General features: G+C 38.7%; 1 protein-coding gene across 3 annotated transcripts in view; it reads left to right on the forward strand.

Annotated features, from left to right (window-relative positions):
- ZNF536 (zinc finger protein 536) overlaps positions 1-21,118 on the forward strand; it is a 228,206-nt gene that overhangs the window by 43,307 nt on the left and 163,781 nt on the right. For all 3 annotated transcript variants that reach the window (XM_026652897.2, XM_026652895.1, XM_026652896.1), the window contains exon 2: positions 18,107-18,259. In XM_026652897.2, coding sequence (XP_026508682.1) covers positions 18,107-18,259 — 153 coding nt within the window. The remainder of the gene's footprint in view (positions 1-18,106; positions 18,260-21,118) is intronic.

The raw sequence follows: 21,118 nt of genomic DNA on the forward strand, positions 1-21,118 counted from the left end.
TGGTAAAATAAACCTTCCACCCCTAATTTTTTATTAATTTTTTAAAATAAATGTAGTGATTGAGAAAGATAAGGCATAAAGACTGATAGCAGAGGCTCATGAAAATATCTACTTATAAACTGCAAGTTTCAGCCATCTTTACTCATGTTGACTTGAACCATATTTGTCATGTGGACTCATTGATAAGTTAGACTTCTTGTGAAGTACAGTACTCTTCAACAAGAGTAAAGGTGGAAGAATCTAGCCATGAGAGGGATACAGCATGGGGGCCATCAGTGCAGTTATTCTCATGCTGTCAATGAGCGTTAGGTTATGAAGGACCCTCCTTTAGATGTGAAAATTTGGTTCTATCAAAATTCATTTTTTGATCTCTCAGTTGAGAGTACCAACAAGATTTCCTATCAGTGCTAGATGTAATAGCTTTTTGTTTATGTGGACACCTATCTACTAAGAATTAACCTTAGATCACTCTATCGGTTTATATACTGTCAGCTATCAAATAAATATCAGATGGTTAAAACATTTGATTACTACTGAGTTCTGCTTCATTTGAACCTGTGACCTATACATGAAAAACAAACAAACATTTGGACACATATCCAGTCTATAATTCTACTTTGACTGCTGTATTGTGAGACATATTAGAAAAGAAATATTTTCAATAAAGTTTGATGATATACAGCATTCACACCCAATAGTTTTATAAAGTATTAGAGGACTAGAGTGGTATTTAATGTAGAATCTCTATCTTTTATTTAATTTATTCTAATATATGTTGCTAAAATGTAGATCATATGCTGTTTTGGATCATAATTTTGGTTACAAAAATTGTAATAATCATAGGTGGATTATATCTGTGTCTTGTCATATAGATGAGAAAATGTGTTTCTATGCTATTTTTCCCTAAGGAGAAATTGAGGGATAAGGGGCATGAGTTGTGAGTAACATTGCAACATTTACGGTATGCTATACTGCAAGTTAGACCGCCGCAGGTGGCCCATGACAGCTGACTCGGGCTCGTGGGGTTTGGGCAAAGGGGCACTTTGCAATGTACATGTTCCGGGTCGGGCTGCAGCCTGAGGTTTGGGACCCTCCCATCTTGCAGGACCTTGAGCCTGGGCTTCAGCCTGAGCCCGAATGTCTACACTGAAATTAAACAGCCCATTAGCCCGAACCCTACAAGCCCGAATCATCTGGTTTGGGCCAACGACGGGTTTTTAATTGCAGTGTAGTCATACCTTTATGTTTCACACTGAGGCATGGGGTAGAAATTACCTTAACAGGATGGATATTTACATTCTAACTTGAAAAAGTTTTGGTGAAAGAGTATCCAGATTGAAAAGAGTATCTTAAAAATCAGTTAGTATCTAGAGTAGTTAAGTAACGCTTCAGCATGACTAAAAAACAGTCAGTTGAAAAGTTTTATGTAACAGAGGAGGAAACAGTTTATTGTTTCATGATCTAGTTCATCACCTAATGTAGCAGTACAGGCCACATCTTTGCTCTATGTTTTATTTATGGTCCTGTCTATGGCACTCATCAATGTAATATCCAAGTGCCTAAATCTTGCTCAGTAGCATCTTCCTATCATGGTTTAAAATAAACACACAACACTAGTCTCTTGGTCTCTTGGTTAAAGGCCTCTGGCTGCAAATTTATTAATAAAATTCATTATGATAGTAATATAAAATTATTAACTGTTACCCAGTGATAAGTCCCAGCAGTCCTACTTTAATTAAAGTATGCCAGCATGCCTATGGGCAACTCCATCCCTAGTCATCCATAGATGCTCTACTGTGAACTACAGCTCTTTGTCCCACTGTGGCTAGGAGCCCTCTTAATGTACCTGTGGCCAGTATAAGACTAGTACCAGTAACATTACTGACATCGGTTTAGTCTCCCTCTCCCAATGTGTATCAGTCCTTCATACTGTCCCAAACACCCAGTATGCTGGGGTAGGCTGGCTAGTCCTAGGCAGCTTTCAAATATGTCAATTGCAAGCCAGTTTGTTAAGCACCACATTCAGCCTGGGCTGCCAGGCTGTTGGAGAGGGCTCCCACTAGCACCCCCTGAAAAGGCCTGGAAACGTATTCCCACAAGAGCAGTGGCTTGCGTTCTCAGGATTTAAATTAGTCTATTCACTGTGTGATGTTACTTCTTGTAGAGTGTCTTAATTTAGCATAGAGATGAACCAAAATTAGAACCTTTAAATTGCAGGGGTAAATTTGGATTTAAATCAATATTTCTGAAGCCATCCTTACAGTTTTGTTTCTAGGTCAGAACCAAAACTGGAAAGGACTTGTTTTCTACTTCCAGTTCACAGGCAGTTTTGTGAGCACAGTCCAAGATGTTGAAAATTTCACAAGAATATGCCTGTCTCCTTATCTCGTTAATCCAAACTCTATCTAGCACCTCCTCACTGTGGTGCCATGGAGTGATATACTATTGCTAATATTGCTGCTATTGAAGATGTGGAAATCTTGCAAAGTCATTTGATCTCATGAAACTTCTGTCATTTGGTGCTGAAATTCCACAAGATGAGCTTGTCAAATTTCAGTGCCATCAGACCTGGTCCCTACCGCTGAACCCTAGACCAAATCCTTGACATGCAATTTAACTAAATTGTGGCCATTTTGATAGGTGGAAGGGAGACAAATATAGTATTTTCAAGTCTGTATCTTTAAAGTCATGGTTGTACTAGCAAGCTTATTTAACTTCCATCTCTCTCCCCCTCCCCTTTGGATTTTTCCCACCTTCCTTCCCTCATACCATTGCTGGTACAAGATGGTCTCCCCCGATGCAGCTGGGTCTTACCAGTCCTTTCACAGTTCCATTCCTCAGAGCAGAAGATTCAAGGCCTTCAAAGTAATATAGTGGGAAGAATTATCTGGACTCACTCTGTCTTCTCTTCTCACTAGCCATATAATAGTGGGGACAGAGGTCTGTGGCAAGCAGGCCCATGGGTTCAGACACAATTAAATGGAATCATGCTGGAGGCCAGTTTGTGCCAAATATCTGTCCTATTTGTTTCATTGCATATAATTTAATATTTGAAGTAAAACCTGACACACCTCTTCCCAGAGCTTATCACCCATTCTTTCCTCACACCATTGGTTTCAAGTTGTTTTGGGGCTGTAGGAGTTGCCTATACCCCGAGATATGGATGTGAGTCTTGAAGTGGCAGGTGCTTGTCTTTTAACTTGCAAGAAAAGGTTCCTTAAGGCTGCAGGTTCTAGTCTCTCACACCAAGGGATGGGTCTTTCCTGATTGCTATGTCCAAGAACTTCAGCAGCAAGCTCTGACCTTTACAGCCATGGCAGATGAGCTTGTGAGAAACTTTCAGGCAGGTTATCAATACTGTCTGAAACATCAGGCAACACTCTTATACTGGCAGTGAAGTAGAAGAGACTAAGCCCAGGGGAGAGCACGTAGAAGGTAACTTTCCAATTCAAATGTCTATCTATATATGTAATTTAATTTTTCAAGATGATATTTTGCAAGCTTTAGTTCACGCTGTCAGCTGGACCCTTTTGAAAGCTAAAAAAACAATACATGACTGAATTATTTATGAGACCAAGGTTGCTCCTGTGCATGCAGAGTAACGTTTTTTATAAAACTTTTAGCACCGGAGTTTGAAGAAATGATGGTGTTGTGAAAAGGCCCATGTGGCTAAGGGAGTTGGTGTTTGACCCTGTGCTGCTAGTCCTGATTAACCCATAGCTAGTGTTTGTTGTAGTTATTGAGAAGCTTGGATACCTAAAGCCTCTATTCCTTCTCCTGTCCCCCCAATTAAATGACAACTAAATAGCATTTGACCAGGCTGTGCAGGTGTTAAGTGAATTTGAGCAGTAGTTACAAGTGAAGGAGCATCACCCTAGGAAACCTGAAGAGATCCCGTAGTAAACCTTGGGGCATGGAATCTGTGCAGCCTGTTGAAAGTGACAGAAGACTGTCTTATCTAGTATTGAAGAAGACAATTGTTAACTTATCAACTCCAAGGAATTAGTGGGCTGGGGAGACTGACACTTCTTGTCATTGATGTGTTGCACCAAAGCTGTCTAGGGTAACAGAAATTCAAGGAATGCTGTAGTCCAAAAGAAGACAGCCAAGACAGCAAGGAAACTTGAGGCAGAATTATCCAGAAACATCAGAGGTTTGATAAGCCTAGCCATCAAGTCCACAAATACTCAAGAATAGTTGGAAATTTGTAGCTGGTGAGATCAGAGACAGGATGAGTTCTATAGAAGTGAAGACACTAATAGCCAGAGGGCCAGGGCACACCCTGGCTTTCATATCTACAGATGGAGACCCAAAAGGCTTCAGGGCCACATTCCAACCCAGCACATGTAAAATAATGCTCAGGATTTAAATAGCTCTATTTCAGCATACTGACATGCATGGCCAAAGTCCAACTCTGACACATGCAAAATTAGTTTCAGGATTGTTCCAGCCTACTGAAAGCCCATGCCTAAACCAATCAATGCCACAAGCTCAGCTGAACCAGAGGATGGCCTGTTCAAAATAGTATTCTTACTACTCATTGACAGCATACATCATAGAAGTTCAAATTATGTTCATGTATTGTCATATCAAGGTGTTGTAAGATTACTATAGATAGACGAGCTAATATGCCACCCTTTGTATTTTTATTATCCAGGTATAGCATGCTGCTATATTATTATTGCATACTAAGACTACTATACCAAATTAGGCTAAAGGTTCAGTTACCAATGTACCTACTAAGTTACATAGTTAATATAATAATGTAATAAGCCCATTTATATGGTATTAAGTTAAAAGGTATCCTAGATCCAGTATATCTATAAGATAATGTTAAAACAATGCAAAATACCACACCAGAAATCTTTAAAGGAACCTTCTCAAAATTCAAAGATCCCAAATTTAATCATTTTGTTTTCTTTTTAATATATTTGACAATGTTCATGTAATTAACACATATGAGTCTTTAATTTTTATTTTCAAAAAGCCTTTTAAAAAAATCAATTGACATCAGCATCTCAGAGTTGTTCACCAGCAACTCTTTAATAACTACCCAGTTTGTCTGCAAAATGGAGGACAAAAGTTGGAAGGAATCATGTTTTTGTCATATGCTATAATGGGTTATTTTAAACTGAAGAAAATGATTTCCAAAGCTAGGCATACTAGTTTGACCGTGGTTTTTTAATTCAAAAACAGCATTCAGATAACCTTGGAAAGTAAAAAGTAACAAAATGTAGACAATTCACTATAAGGTGTCTAAATATTGGACTACATGCCATAACATTATCCACTGTTCAGGGATACACTAACACCTGTGCACAAAGAAGTGAGTTAAGAATGGAATGGCAATTTGTACTTGTAATCCTATTGCTTTGGTTAGGGGAAATTAAACTCGTAGTAGTTTTTTTTAGTACATTTTTAATTACATGGTTTTGTTTATATGATTTTGATTACATTTTTGTTTTTTTCCTAACTGGGTTTACATAGAGGAGTCTGTGACACTTTTAAAGTTTTAGCTGACATGTTATTTCATTAAAATAATGTGTAAAAGTTTTGATTACTTCAGATATGTGAAGTGCTGTGCTGGATGCCACTCTATGATAAAATAATAGGGAAACTTCTATAATAATACCTGGATCTCAGGGACCTATTGGCAACTCTGTATTGTTTTTTGAGCAAATTTGGCCATGTTCATGGATCTGACATGGAGACAGGAAAAATCAATAGTTTGAGCTTTTGGGTTTGTTTGAATCCAGAAATCGAAAGTGAAAATCAAGCGATGCAAACCCACATTAAGTGCTACTATGGTTAATCAGGAAAAGATTTTCAAAGCCTCTGAAAATCAGCAGGCGTTGGGCACCCATTTATGCCTATGAAAATCTTCCCATCAGAGACTACAGTCATGGGCACAGTGTAGAACGTCGACAGAAAAAGAGAGGGACCAGAAAAGGGATTCACACAACCCCCTGCCACCTGAATCCACCATGTTTCTTATAGTTTACTTACCACTTGGGTTCTCTATTTCATCCACATATCCACACCCTGAAGCCTACATGCTGTGCCACATTGATGTGCATGTGCAGCTCAGTAGCTAGACTGAGGTCAGAATAAGGTCCATAACCCTTCCTCCTTTACCTTATTTCCAGAACACACAGAGATACTGTGGAAAGAAATGTGGAAGAATCAAGGTGAGTACGGATGAGGGAGGGCAATATATGCATAGAACTCCAGTTACTTGTTGTTTTAGTTGATTTGTTAGTAACCTCATTTTCTCCCTCATGAAGCTGCCTCCACAGATCTTCACTTTTGGAGATTAATCAGCAGTAGCAATCCATCCCAGGAGTAGGAAATCAGGATTATTTAATTAAAGAGGGACTGTAAGGCAGCTATCCCAAATTTGGTATCTGAGCTAGTCTTGGCTTCAAGAGAGCAATGCTGGGTAAAGTGTTTATCAAACTCCATGTTGCAAATCTCAGAGATGGGAATAGGATGCAGACAGGCTGTAGAAGCTGCTGTCACCCTAGTGGTATGTTTTTAAGGCCATCTGGTACCTGAACACCTGCCTGAAAATAACACATCTAAAAACAAAAGATGATCCATTTGGATTGCTTCTGCACTGAGTTAGATTCCCTCATTAGAATTTTCTCCAAATGTAATAAACAATCTGGACGGAGTGTGGAAAGACCTTGTCCTATCCAGGCAATAATTGAGCTCCCCTTTCACATTCAGCTGGTAGATCAAAGCTGACGCAGGTGAGTCAAGAATTTGGGTAAGAAAAGATAGACTGACTCACATGAAAATCAGAGACTGCTTTAGACAAGAACTTCAGGTGAGGATGACGCATATCCTACCCTTGATTAAAAATACATGCAAGGGGAATGGACTAGGAAGTCTTGGAGTTCACTTACATGTTTTACAGAGGTAACAACCAAGGAGGTAAATTTCAAGGTTTGTAAGGGTAAAGGACGATGGTGAAAATAGCAAATGAAAAGTCCCAGAGAAGATTGAAAAGGCCAGATTTAAATCCCACACAGTGGTTGGACTTTGCACCAAAGAATAAGAAATTGGTTCAGTGGTGGATCAGTAAAAATGGATGCTTTATGCACAGGGAGGTAATAAGGAGAAATAGACACTCAGAAATGTACTTTCAAAGAAAGAGAGAAAAAAGCCAGAGCTCATCACTGAAAGTAGATACACTCACATGCAAGATAGCAAACAAAAATGAGGCCCAGACCCTGACTGGAAACCTAAATGATAAAGCATCCACTTTTTAATGCATCCACTTTTCCTGTGGAAGACTTATAGGAGTCTAATGGGACTTCATGATCATTTGGCAAATCCAAGGATTTAGCATTTTGGGGGGCCTATGATCCATGCAGACAAATTAAGCAAAGTGGGATCTGGATTAAAACACACACAAAAAATGCCACTGAGAGAAAAGATCAGACAGAAACAGCATGTTTCCTCAGCCAAAGCCTGGAGACTGGAGTAGCAGAACTGAACTGTTCATGCAAGAGTTGGATGGATCAAGTGTGCTGACTTCTGTCTCACCTTTAGAAGGATTCCAGAAAGTAGAATAAAAGGAGGGAATGCATACAAGAAGTCTTGTCCCGTACTAGAGGAGAATTCACCTGACAGAGCCCTTTGGTCTGTGTCTGGACAAGTACAGAAGTAATAGCACTGGCCAAAAGTAGGCTTGGGGGCACTCAGAAATTGATCTGGTTCCTTTGAATGAAATAGCCTGCCAAATCATTTTTCCCTGGTAGATCTGATGTATAGATCTCAGAGGAATATGATGAATCACTTCCAGACAGCTGTAGGAGGAACAGATTCCTCCTTGGTACTGTAATTCAGGTGGTACAGTGCAGCAGATCTGTCAGTTAGCACTGGTACTACCCAGCCCTTAGTGAGCAGAAGGGAGGTCGCTAGGCTTAGATGTACATCACTCAGGCTTCTACTTGCTCCTCCCTGCTTCTCTGTCCTCCTTTACCTACCTCATAGTATTTGGGTAACCCCCTCAATTCCCATATGCTGTGTAAGTGTCAGCCTGACTCTCCATTGTTAACGTAGCACCATTGCTGCTGCCCCAGGCATACCCTTAATGTGGTTCTAAAGTAGCAGCAATGAAGATAAACCGCCATATGTTGTTTATAAAAATATCTTATATGTATATAGCATCATGCTGCTGTGCTCCCAATAGCTAAAAGTCTTTAACAAAAAAATTAAAAAGCCACATTTTGTCATCACACAGTTGGCTGGAACCCAAGTCATGCTTTGGAAGTTGAGCTACATATGGATCAGGGAAGGAAGATAGGGAAACAGTAGAAGCGTGAAGGAGGTAGACTGAGAGGGGAGGGATAGGAGAGAACAGGAGAGGAGATGAAAGGGGGGCGAGCTGAAATCAGTGCCCATAATAAGTTAAATGGATCTTCCAAAGACCCTTTTCTCCCCAAGAGTGTCAGTTTTGGCAGCTCAGGCCTTTAAGCAAAATAAGAAAACCCAATATTTTACACTCTTAAAGACATAGTCTGCCCATCTCCAACTTCTGTTGACTTCAGTGGTGGACTGTATGTAGAGATCTGAGGGCACAACTTGCCCCTTATACTTACATATATTAACTTAGTTAAAATATAATTAATACTATTTTATATACTGGATCTCTAATGTGTTGTAGAAAGGTGTGGTTTGGCTGCTGAAGAGGCATGGTAGTCTTCTTTGAGAGATCATTTACATGTATTCAGAAACCTCCTCAGGAAACCTTTTCTGCTTCATTCAGATTGCAGTTTTTATGTAAGCCAATAGATCATTATTTGTAATAAATCATTATGGGCCAGATCCAAATCCCAATGAAGTTAATGGACAATTTCCACTCGTCTTCAAAGAGAACTGGATGTAAGATAAGGATTTTTATAATCATCCAGGCCCTGATTTTCCAAAGGGATCGCCTGCACACACTCCTCCTTTACTCCAGTGGGACTTTGTGTAGCAGATCCCAGCGTCTGCAAGATAGAGGGCCGTAGACTTGACTTGGCTGGGACTACTGCTGCATATAAAATTAAGCATGTATATGAATGTTTGCAGGATTGGTGCTTTCACTGTAAGCTTCTTGGGGCAGGGACAGTATCAGTGAGCATAGTATCAGTGATGAACAAAAACTAAATACTAAAAATGAACTATGCAGTTTATCAATTAGATTAATGATCACTATGCATTTCATACAATATTTAGTTTTAAATAAGTCTAAAATCATACATAACAGTACTGTGCTGTAATTGCTGATCATGTATCTCTTTGTTCCAGACACTTTTCTAAAAGAGTATGTATTATGTATGATGTGACCTTCAAATGTCATGAATGCATTGTGCAATAAACTGTCAATATTTGTGGTTATAAGGTACTAGATGACTTTTACAATAATTGGAACAGCTATATTAAAAGCTTGGATCACTCAGCTGGTTAAAGAGAAAGACACAGGCCAATGTTCATCTGGGACTTTCCTTCTGCCAGCTATTAAATGAAAGATATTGCAAGGTGCTTAAGATGTCTTCTTTGTTTGAAAAAGAATATGGCAAAAAAAAAGTCTCTGGGGAAAATGTTATCTCTAAATAATCATTTTTCCTTTCAATGTGCATAATTTTCAGGCTAAACTGAGCTCCATAAGTTAATGGCAAGTGACCAAGCTTATTTTTTTTAAACATTACAACTTGTTTTCTATGTCTTTTTTTACAGAATTCTTCAAACAAATCAGACAGCCAAAAAGATGTATTTAAAAATTACTTTTGAGGTGTTCAAATTATTTTTAAAAGGTTTTAAAAGCTACAGACTTTTCTAAAAAATAAGATACCTACCAAAAAATCTGTTGGGAATTTGTGACTTAAAGCAGAAAAAAACCTCTATAGTTTTAAGTTGCTTATTTAAAAGTGTGGTTAGGTGTAAATTACAAATAGGGTAAGAAATATAGTAATAATTGGGATGTAAGTTGCTTATCAAATATTTGCATTGCTGTAGAGTATTTATTTATACTGATGCTTAAGGTAGGGCCTACAAAACCCTCCTCAGAAAGCATAGTGTAGTGAAAAATACCATATTATATCAATGAATTGCATAAATGAAATACTATGGTGTGATGTATTTTTGGACGATGGGCTATGAAAACAAAATTTTCAGCTACTCAGAATACCAGTTAACATGTCTGCTGCCTTCAAAGTCAGTAGTTGTTGCTTTACCGGTTACTGACAAATTGCTTAGAACATTTCCGACTCCCTTTCCCTCATGCATGAGATAACACCTAGATAGCTCATTCCAGCCTGAGGTATTGGCTATGATAGGCTTATGATCACTTGAGGTATATTGTGACTCTTCCCTCTCATAAATAGGCCTTAACATTTTAGCTCACCAGTTTGAATTTTCAAAACTAGTGTACCTACTCGTGCACTCATTGATAATGCATATAGACTAGCTGTAAGTGCCTTTCATTTGCCCATTCAAAGGACTAACAGGGAAGTCTGATGTCACAAGTAGTATACTTTTTATTTATCAGCTGAACCTTTGGTATAGTCTTCATTCGTAATAAAACAAACAGAATTTGGCTGTTGCTTTCTCACTGGCCTCCTTTCCAGTTCTTCTCTAAAATAGCTCTCTGTTTAAACAAATTCTTTGCCAATTCATATTAATGCATAACAGTTTAAGATTACCATATATAGTCATTATAAAACCTAAATGCTTGATGTAACAATAGAGGCATCAAGTTGTCACTGACCTAAAGTTACCAGAGACCAAAATACAGTTAGTTTTTCAGTAATATTAGAATCCTTCATTTTAAGCCATGAAGTTCACTAACAAAAAGTTCAAGCATTTGTGATGATTATAGGGGTTTAGTTTCAAAATATAAGTGCTGGTCCAGATTGTACTCTCAGTCACATTTGTGCAGCTTTATTGAAGTCAGTTGGGTTGTACAGGTATAACTGAGGGCAGAACTGGGTCCACTGAACATAAAATGAAAAAAAAAGTTTCCGCTGAAGTTTATATATTTCATAATTTTGAAAATGATTCAAGCTAACTCCAAAGTACAGACAGAATAAGAAAAAAATGATGCTTTCTCAGAAATTGAATATTTTGTGGTATTTCTCAAGGTGAGAAATGGTTTAAGTGCAGGCAGACCTGCAAGCCAAAACAATGGTGGCAGGTTTTTAGCATCTACTAAATTGCTGCTTCACCTCAGATTCGGAATATAGTATCTCCTGTTCAGAGAGCTACACGCATACTGTGTGGATCAGACTGGGTAGTTTTATAGATATTTTAAAAATAACAGTGATCCTAACACTTCATGTTGTGCCATATTTCATTAAGTTTTACAGGCAGTTCTAAAGAACTGCAAGTATTTTAAATTTCAGAAATATATGAAAACATGGGATTATGTGGAGCTTTAAAGATTTTTGACCATATTTTCAAAGGGACCTCCAATACAGTCTGGAAAATGTGTGTGTGCAAATGCATACTTGAGTGTGATTACCTATTTTGTGTGTGATTGCCTTTCCCATGTGATTACCTATTTGTGGCTAATTTGGCTATCCTTTTGTCACCAAGACTCCAACTGCCTTCAGTGGGAGTTTAGCCTGCAAAAGGACTGCAATTTAGCTCCTTTGTACATGAAAGTGCCTCTTCGTGTATGTGCAAGTACAGGGTTTCACACAGCAAACAAATACATTTGTAAATTTTACAGGGTACATTTGTACCTTTGACAATTGTGTGGTTTGAGAGTGCCCTAGGACACTAGACAGGGAGTCCCCCCATGGAAGAATTATTTGCTTTTCTTCCTCCTCTTCCAAGAACAGCAGGGAGATTTCCCCCACCATACCCCTCCCTCTCCCTCTTATAAGCCATATCGGTCTGATACAGAATCTTGGGATCACTCTTACAAACGCAGATCTTAGGGATTTCATGGGGAACATTTACTTTGGTTTCCATCCCGTTGGCCTCCAACCCCTACAATGTTCAGTCTTGGGTCATTTGGGGCTTCTTGAGATAAGCAACCAGTTAGGAAATCTTCCTGCTCTCACCCCCACAAATCATCGTAGGTCTACTCAAGAGGTTCAGGAGGTACGGTGTCATAGTCTGCACCAGCAGGAGCATGACAGCAAGAAAGATGATGGAAGATCAATTGATTCCAACAGCAATATCTTCCCTCTCATCCAATGAGGGAGTCTTCCTTTCTACTCCTAGTCTGCTGGATAGTTTTAGGACCTTCCCCGACCTCTAACAGAGCATGATCCCAGTGAAGGTAATGCAAGAAAAATCTCACAAATTACTAGAGATTCTGCACTCCTCCATGCCTGTCAGGGAAGAGTTGTTGGAACACCAGCATCCAGGGTACCCCTGTTCAATGAAGCTAAGAGGCATTGTCAAGTTCCTTTTAAGGGATTTGAATATTTCTACATCCACTCAGTCCTGGGCTCAAATGTGGTAGTGGTGCAAAAAGGTCCAAAAATTGATAGAAAGGGTTGGTAGAAAGATCTACTACATTGCTAGCCTCTAGATGTGCATTTTGAATGATCTGATGCAACTATCTAAACTGGGTCATGTTGTCACAGTCCATAGAGAAGATTCCATGGGAGCATAGGGAGGAGCTAAAATTTCAAGTGTCTGAAGGACAAATAGAAGCCTGAATATCTCTGCAGGCTGCTCTAGACACATCTGAGATGGCAGCATGTTCAGTGGCCACTTTCACTGTGATGCACAGGACTTCATGGCTTCATTCTTGTGGACTACTCAAGTTGCTCCAAATCATCATTGAGAGCATCCCATTGGAAGGTTATGAACTATTTAATACGTGAACAGATGAAGCCCTGTATTAATTTAAAGGATCTGAGAGCTGCTCTTCACTCCTTGAGTGCCTACACTCCAGCCACAAGGAGAAAGCAGGCCAAAACTTAAAGCCTCATCAGACAGAGGCCCTCTACCTCATATTACTATAACACACACAGACAGTTGCAACCATTGAGAAAGAAACAGAACTTCGAACACAGGCAGCCCTCTGCCTCATCCTTCTCTGCTTCACACTTTGCATCTACCTTTAATAGGTTTAATGCCATTTTTGAGAGCCAATCAGAACCATGTGAGGATCTATACCCTGTTTCCCCTGCTTTTGTCAACCACCATTTTTATTTTTAGGAGGCCTAGACCCAGATCTCCTTGGACCAGTGGGTCCTGGAAAGTATAAACAAGGGAAGTTCCAGCCAATTCCAGTCCCTTCCTCCTCTCCCCACTCTCCTTCCCTGTCCTATTTTAGGGACCCCTCTCACAAGACACTGTTAAAACAGGAGGTAGATTCCCTTCTGCAACTCAGAGCAATGGAAGAGATGCCCCTGGAATTCAGAGGCATGGGGATCTACTCCCATTACTTTTTTAATCCCAAAGAAAAAGGAGGGCTGGCATCTGATTCTAGAGTTGAGATGTTTCAACAGATTCATCCATCATTTCAAGTTCGGGATGGTAGCCCTGGCCTCAGGTATGCCCTTATTAGATCCTCAAGATTGATTCAGTGGTCTCTGCCTTCAGGATGTTATTCCCATCTGTCCATAGATCCAACACACAGAAAATACCTCAGATTCATAGTAGGGGACTCTTACTACCAATGTAAGGTCCTGCCCTTGAGTCTCTCCATGGCACCAAAAATATTCTCTCATTGCCTACTAGTCATCACAACCCACTTAAGAAGATATGGCATTCAGGTATATCCATACCTGGATGACTGCTGATCTGGGGAAAATCTCCCCAGCAGGTGACCAGGTTGATTCTCATGATATTAGGGCTCTTTACCACAGTGGAGCTCAAGATCAATAGAGAAAAAGCCACACTTTCGGTAACCCAAAGTATAGAATTCATACATGCTTTTACCCAGCACTATTCCATAGCTGAGGCTTTAAGATCAGATGCCTGCTTTGGTAGAGCTGTCCTGCAATCCTTGTTTAAATAGGACTCCTAGCACCTACTGTCCAACTATGAGCTGATTATTAGTGGAAGTGGAGTCCATCTGGACAATCACTCAAAGAAGAAAGAATGGTTACTTACTCTGCAGTAACTGGTTTTTCGAGACATGTTGTCCACATGGATTTCATAACCCACCCTCCTTCCTCACTTCTATGGAGTCCTATAGCTACAGGATTCTGAATTGGCGAAGGAACTGAGGAAAGGTTGGGTCCTCTCTGTCCTTTATGTTCTTGAGTGGAAGATATCCATGGCACAGGCATGGCCCTAATGGACAGTCCTAGCCAAAAAAATCGGATCTCATGTGCATTGGGCACATGCGCACCAGAAATGGAATCCATGTGGACACCACATCATGAAGAACCACAGTTATTGTAAGTACCATTCTTTTTCCTCTTTTTTTTTTTTTTTTTGGTCCTTGGAATTGATCAGCTCAGAGACTTTCTCCCCCGCCCCCCAAATCCTGATTAAATCACAAGTGGAATAGATTTGGTAGGACTAATCCTAGTTCCTATATGTCCCTAGTGAAACCTTCCACAGATTGCTGGCACAGCTCAGTACAGCTGTCAAGTTTCCCACTAGTGAAATAGTTTGGGGATGGATGGGGGCATGTTGCAAGTCAGTGTTGCAGAGCCATGTGGAGAAGCTTTACCTGTGCCTATATCCATTATTGTTAGCTTAGTGTTACTGCTGCTAGCCCCCCTCACATTTATGACTATAGTTCTCTTATCTTACAGATTATACATGTAAGCTAATTTTTTCTTAACCCGCTATCAGTTGTTTTAAGCCAATGAATGTAACTTATCAGATATCGAGTCAAATGGAACTTAAGAACATGCTTTTAATTAGCATCTGTATAAGTGCTTTGATGAATGGGAATGGTTTTCTGACTCAGGTCCTAGTGAGAGGAGAGATGTGAGGTAGGGTCTGAGAGGGACAGACAGCAACCATGAACATACATTTTCATTGACTGAAGTAAAAAGAGTTAGATGTAATTCAGGTAGCAGTGACCTCCAGCACTTTGGTGGGCTCTGTAAGCAGAGAACATAAGAATGGCCATACTGGGTCAGACCAAAGGTCCATCCAGCCCAGTATCCTGTCTTCCGACAGTGGCCAATGCCAGATGCCACAGAGGGAGTGAACCTAACAGGCAATGATCAAGTGATCTCTCTCCTGCCATCCATCTCCACCCTCTGACAGACAGAGGCTAGGGACACCATTCCTTACCCGTCCTGGCTAATAGCCATTAATGGACTTAACCACCATGAATTTATCCAGTTCTCTTTTAAACTCTGTTATAGTCCTAGCCTTCACAACCTCCTCAGGTAAGGAGTTCCACAAGTTGACTGTGCGCTGCGTGAAGAAGAACTTCCTTTTATTTGTTTTAAACCTGCTGCCCATTAATTTCATTTGGTGGCCCCTAGTTCTTATATTATGGGAACAAGTAAATAACTTTTCCTTATTCACTTTCTCCATATCACTCATGATTTTATATACCTCTATCAGAATTGAAAAGAGAAACCCTCAACACAGCTTTAAAGTCTTAGGAATGTGTTCACTGTGGGAAGAAAATATTCTTATAGGTAAGGCCCTGTTGGAGTAAAGCCTTTAGCGCTATCTACTGTATGTCTACTTAAATTAAAGGAAACTCTTCAGACCACCCACATCTTTCTCTGCTTCATTGTTGTTTTCAGTTTGCTTTTTCAGAGGGATTAGTGCTAGAGTAAACTCCATAGCCTCACAGCCTCAAAAAATTCAGTTCTGTGTAAAGTGAAAATTCGACTCTTAAATCTGCAAAGTGAGCTGTTTATCTTACAAATTTATTCTTTTTTATTGGGCCACACATATTCTAGATAGAAAGATAAAAGGGAAATAGATAACAGACCATCATTTACAGTGACATATAGCAAAACATAACTAGTACTCTTATTCTGTAAATTCATCCTGAGTGGCTTGTTAACTTTATCTATATATTTATCTATAGTGTTCACAAAGTGTTTATTGATCAGTTGAGAGTTTTTCTTTTCATTGTCATCATACATACAGTATTTTGCACTTCACAATCTCAAAAATGCTTTTCTCTAAAGTAGTTTTGGACCTTATCATATAAAACTCTTTTGTTGAACACTCTGTACAAACAAACAGTGGAAAATCAGAATTCCTTGGGCAATTCGGAAATATAGGTTTGCACCTATCTATGTGTTCCTTGATCTTGAAAGACAGCATATTATGTTACATTTAAATACTTGTGAATAACTCAAAATGACAGTTACTGGCCTTCTACTTAAATATTGTGTTTTAACTCTGCAATATTTCAAGTAGAACGAAGAACTTTCAGAGAATATAGTCAGGCATGTATTGGTTTTAGAAAGCTATGCTTTTTCACCTTTTAAAAAGTGACCATTACAAGGCCGAGTGCAAGTATATGGCAAAGCATATTCCTGGTGTCTTTTTTTACAGATGTTTCAGCCATAGAAATATTTGCATTTCCATAAAGAAACTATTCTTCTATTTAATATGGTACAGAGGAAAGCTAGCTGGGAGTTTAGAACTTTAGATTTCTGTTACTAATTATTAGATTTTTATATTGTTTGCAGCTTTCTTAGGTAAGAGCATTTTGTTGTTGCAATTAAAAATATGACTCTTAAGGCTTTTCTGGATTCACAAGTTCACACATAGCTCTAGCTGTTCTGTCAGTCTCACTCGTGTTTTCATCACTCCCCAACCTTCATCAAAATAGTGACAGTGTCCATTATATGGTATTTGCTCAAAATTTCTACTGTTACCTTGTTCAGTAATGCAGTATTGGGGTCTGTGCTACTGAATGTTTTTCTTAAGCCAAATGTTAAATACTTTTTGTTATGTCCTATCATTTCTGAATGAAAGACAACTCCGTGTAAATTGCATTCCATCTTCTGATAGCTTTGGTTACATAGCAAAAAGCTGAGGATGGAACAATTTTAATCAATACTTTATGGGGAAAATTATCAAGGCTGTGCACAAAGATTTAACTATATGTTTCCTGTTAATATCAATGGGAGCTGCACAGCTTAACCTCTGCACACAACTCTCAAAATGTACCTATGTGTAGTCTGCCCCTGTAGTATAACAATATTGTAATTCCATTTCAAAATTTCTACATTTGCCATCCTACTTTCTCTGCTTTTGTACTGATGCATGTATGTCACATATTACATGGGAAATCTTCATAAATACAAAGTGAAATTTGAGATATAAGATTGGTTTTAATAATCACCTTTTAAAAATACCCTACCTTTTTTGTAATTTTCCTGTCAGTCTTATGCCTAAACTGTAACTCACTTTGTTCATATCCTGCTTGAAGCATATTCCCAATAGCCATATTGTTCAAAATGCATGAGAAAATAACATCTTTTTTTAATTAGAAGATCTAAATGTTGTCATATTAGACACAGCAGCTATTGCAGTAAGATGTACAGTGAGCGTGCCCCCATATATGAAAATGTAGAGGAGAGTAGAAGAGAAAGTTCCCCTCACCTGGCCTGCTTTTTCATTGGCTTTCCCTGACATTAAGCCAGTCATTTTGCCTTGTGCAGCCTAATGCCAATGATGGAATACTGTGTTAGAAAGGTGGCATTATCTGTTCCAATTTGTCTGATGAAAGGGAGGCAGTGTCACTTCTTCAATCTTCCCCAATATCTTCACAACTGTATTGTTGTTGTTTTTTAATTTTTTAATATAATTAATTAAAACTTTTTCATATTAAAATGCTCAACTTTTCAGTAATAATTATAAATTAACCATATTTAACAAAACAACTTTTTGAAACTTTTTGGGAAAAAATTAATAGGAACTAAGCAAAAGAAGAAATCAAACCAGCTGCTGACCCAGCTGTTTCCTTTCTTGTATAATTCAGTTCAATATAAAGGTACCATATGCTGTTTAAAGTGATGTTAGGAAAGATGAAATAATTTAAGAGAATAACAAGAAAATACATGAATTGTCAGCATTCTGTCAGATTTAAAGAATGAAATAGACAGGTGTAGTATTGACATGTTTAACTTTGTGTTGTGTTAGCAGTTTCAGCGAGAACAACTTCTGACATGTGCTGAAGTGATGTGAGAACATTTCTGTGTTTCAGACATCGGAGAAGAAGCTGGGAGATCGGTAGGAATCCAGCAGCCAGCTTTACTGAGAGACAGGAGCCTTGGTTCTGCCATGAAAGACTGTCCATATTGTGGAAAAACATTCAGAACATCACACCACTTAAAAGTTCATTTGAGAATACATACAGGTGAGAGGTGCAGGAAAGTGTGGGTGTTCTATGCCATAAGGTAACAGGCTGGAGTTGTTAAGATGTCGCAATACATGTATGGATGGGAGTTGTAATTTCCAGTATAGACTGGTACTCGGAGTCCGTTGAGAAAGATATATGGCAACATTCCTAAATAAAAAATACAGGAATGGTTAGATGGAGGAAAAGGCCACGTTAACAGAATCATCCTTTTCCAATTGTGGTTGTCTCAGGGCTTGTCTGCGCAGTGTTTGAGTTCGTACTAGAGGGGAGTAAGTTCTGGTGTGCACTAGCATGTTGTGCACCACCCTGCTGATGTGTAGGGAAAGTTCCCTAGTGCATATCAATGGGGTACTGTTTCAATTGGGACTGCACTAACGCACTCTAAGGAACTTTTAGTGTGCTCCTGCAGGGTCCACAAAGGTGAGTTAGTGTGTAACACGCTAGCGCATACTAGAATGTATATCCCTTTGGTGCGCACTAATGCACTGTGTAGGCGCACCCTCAGAGTCACCTGCCTTCTTCACTGTTTCCTTCTGTTACCCTGGTTCTTCTGCATAAGTCTATTTCAGACTTAGTGATGCTAACTGCTTTGATGGCCTCCCTTAGCATATATTTAGGGATTCTCTATGGTTTTGCTCTGTTATTATTTTTGTTCAATTTATTCTTAATATATTCATTTTAACCTCTTCCTGTATACATGAACACTTTAGCTTCTTCAGTTTTATCAAATATGGGTATAGCTTGTCATTTTAATGTTAATTTAGAATCTTGTCAAAGTCCCTTTCCATGTGTCAGAGGCTGGGTTTCCGAGCCCAAGCTCCAGCCTGAGTGGGAACATCTACACTGCCATTTTTAGTTCTGTAGCACGAGCCCAAGTCTGTAGACCTGGGCTCTGAGACTTGCCACCATGGGGTTTTTTTTTGTGAGAGCCCCACAAACCCAAGTCTGTAGACCAGGCTCTGAGGTTTTAATGCCGTGTGGACGTACCCTGATACTTTTTTCCATGTGCCTGTATGGGATAGTATATTCTGAATTCTTCAGTCCTACAGTAACTCTGGGAGACTCTGCAAGGTGGGAAAAGGAGGATTGAGCCCTCCCAAAAGTTAAGTATATTTGTCACATGACATGGGTGGCAGGGACTCCTTTCTCTCTCCTCCTCTGGAAGCCATGCATGGGGGGTTATTGCAGGGCTTTTGTGGATAGTAACTGCTTAGGACTGCGTAGGCTGCATGTGGATAGGTCCAAAGTTGAGACTGGCATGGGCGGTCAAGAGCTCATATATTAATTACCCACATACAGTCACTTCTGCTACTCACTGGCAGGTATGGTTCTTTCCTTCCTATTCAGCAGGATAGCCTGTTGGGTAATTTGAGTGGCTCAAATGGGTGGTCATCCAGGATTTTCGCTGCCAGTAACATCCCAGTTATTTTAGGAAATATGGAGCCAATGGTGTATACACTTCTACAGTTCATAGGCACAATGAACAGGATTAGGAAATACTTTCCAGCTGTATCTCTTGAGTTTATTATCTTTGCCATTTTTTCATTCTACAAGGTATGTTTTTTTCATATGCAAATGCTATTTGTGTACCCAAATCAATGATTTAGGTGTCTAACCTGTTTTCATGCAAACATGTAATTCTGGAGTGTACAAAATTGACACTGGATTATTGGGTATGCAAATGGACAGACTGCTTTTGAAAATATGACTGGAAGGGCTGAAAATCAGCAAAAACAGGAAATTGAAAGGAACAGATGGAGATTATGTCTTATCTCTTCTCCTTGTGTCTTTGAATTGTGGTACAATGGTTGACTATATAGAGACTGCTTTTAAGGTCACTTTGAAAATTTGGCTTTAACATTGTTTAATTCATATAGAAAGTAAACACTTTAGGATTGTCCCTTTACTACGTGTTTGGAGTTTGTACCGTTCCTAACACAATGGAACTCTGATCCCTTTATTCACTACTATAATAAAAGTAAATAAATAGTAATTACATTATTTTAAAGGAGTCTTGTAAGCATAAGTTTTAAACTATTTTAACCCGTTTCTAATGGAAGATTTATAGAAAAAATATTTTAAAATAACCTGAGTGCAGTCCTCTTTCCTTCCTCTATCAACATCTTATTAAAATTAAGTGGTCATTCTGTTTGTTGTTTTAAAGATGACACTGATTATGCATTCAGTATTTGTGGCTCAGAATCCATGGACAATAAGTGAATTACAATGGAAATATTCCATAAAAATTGTGCTTTAAAATTTACTTACAAAATCAAAACAAAAAGATAAACCTTCATGTAAATAAAGAAAAGAAAATGATTTGGGGAAACATAGGCCATGCAAACAACGTTTGCAATGTATTTAAAAAAGCATAATAATTTTAAAATAGATAAAGATCGATTTCCATTGAACTAAGAACAAAGTATTTCTAAAATTATGAGAAGAGTATGTTTAAATGAAACAGTGTGTGTTACATATAATAAATAGTCATAATAAACATTATAAAATGGCAAATTACAAGAGTTATTAAATCAAAATTAAGTTGTTATGCAGTAAATGGAAATGACGTAATAAATACCAATTATTAAGCAGATATTATATTGGTGGTTTTATACTTGTCTGTGACTGTATTTTGTCAGTTCCCTGCATTTTATATCACACTCTGTCTTTATTATATGTCAGGATCATATAACTGACTGATAAAAAAAAAAACATTTCACTGTATTTCTCCACTACATTAACTCAATTACTGCTCTTGTTCTCATGGCACCTGCTTGTCAGAGATGAGCTTAAGCAATTTAGAAAAAGTTAGGTTCCTTCCAATGTGTGGGTGCTTGGAGGCACACAGGTAGAGTG

The sequence above is a fragment of the Terrapene carolina genome, unplaced genomic scaffold (assembly GCF_002925995.2).
Source record: "Terrapene carolina triunguis isolate 2854851 unplaced genomic scaffold, T_m_triunguis-2.0 Scaffold130, whole genome shotgun sequence".
NCBI lineage: Eukaryota > Metazoa > Chordata > Testudines > Emydidae > Terrapene > Terrapene triunguis.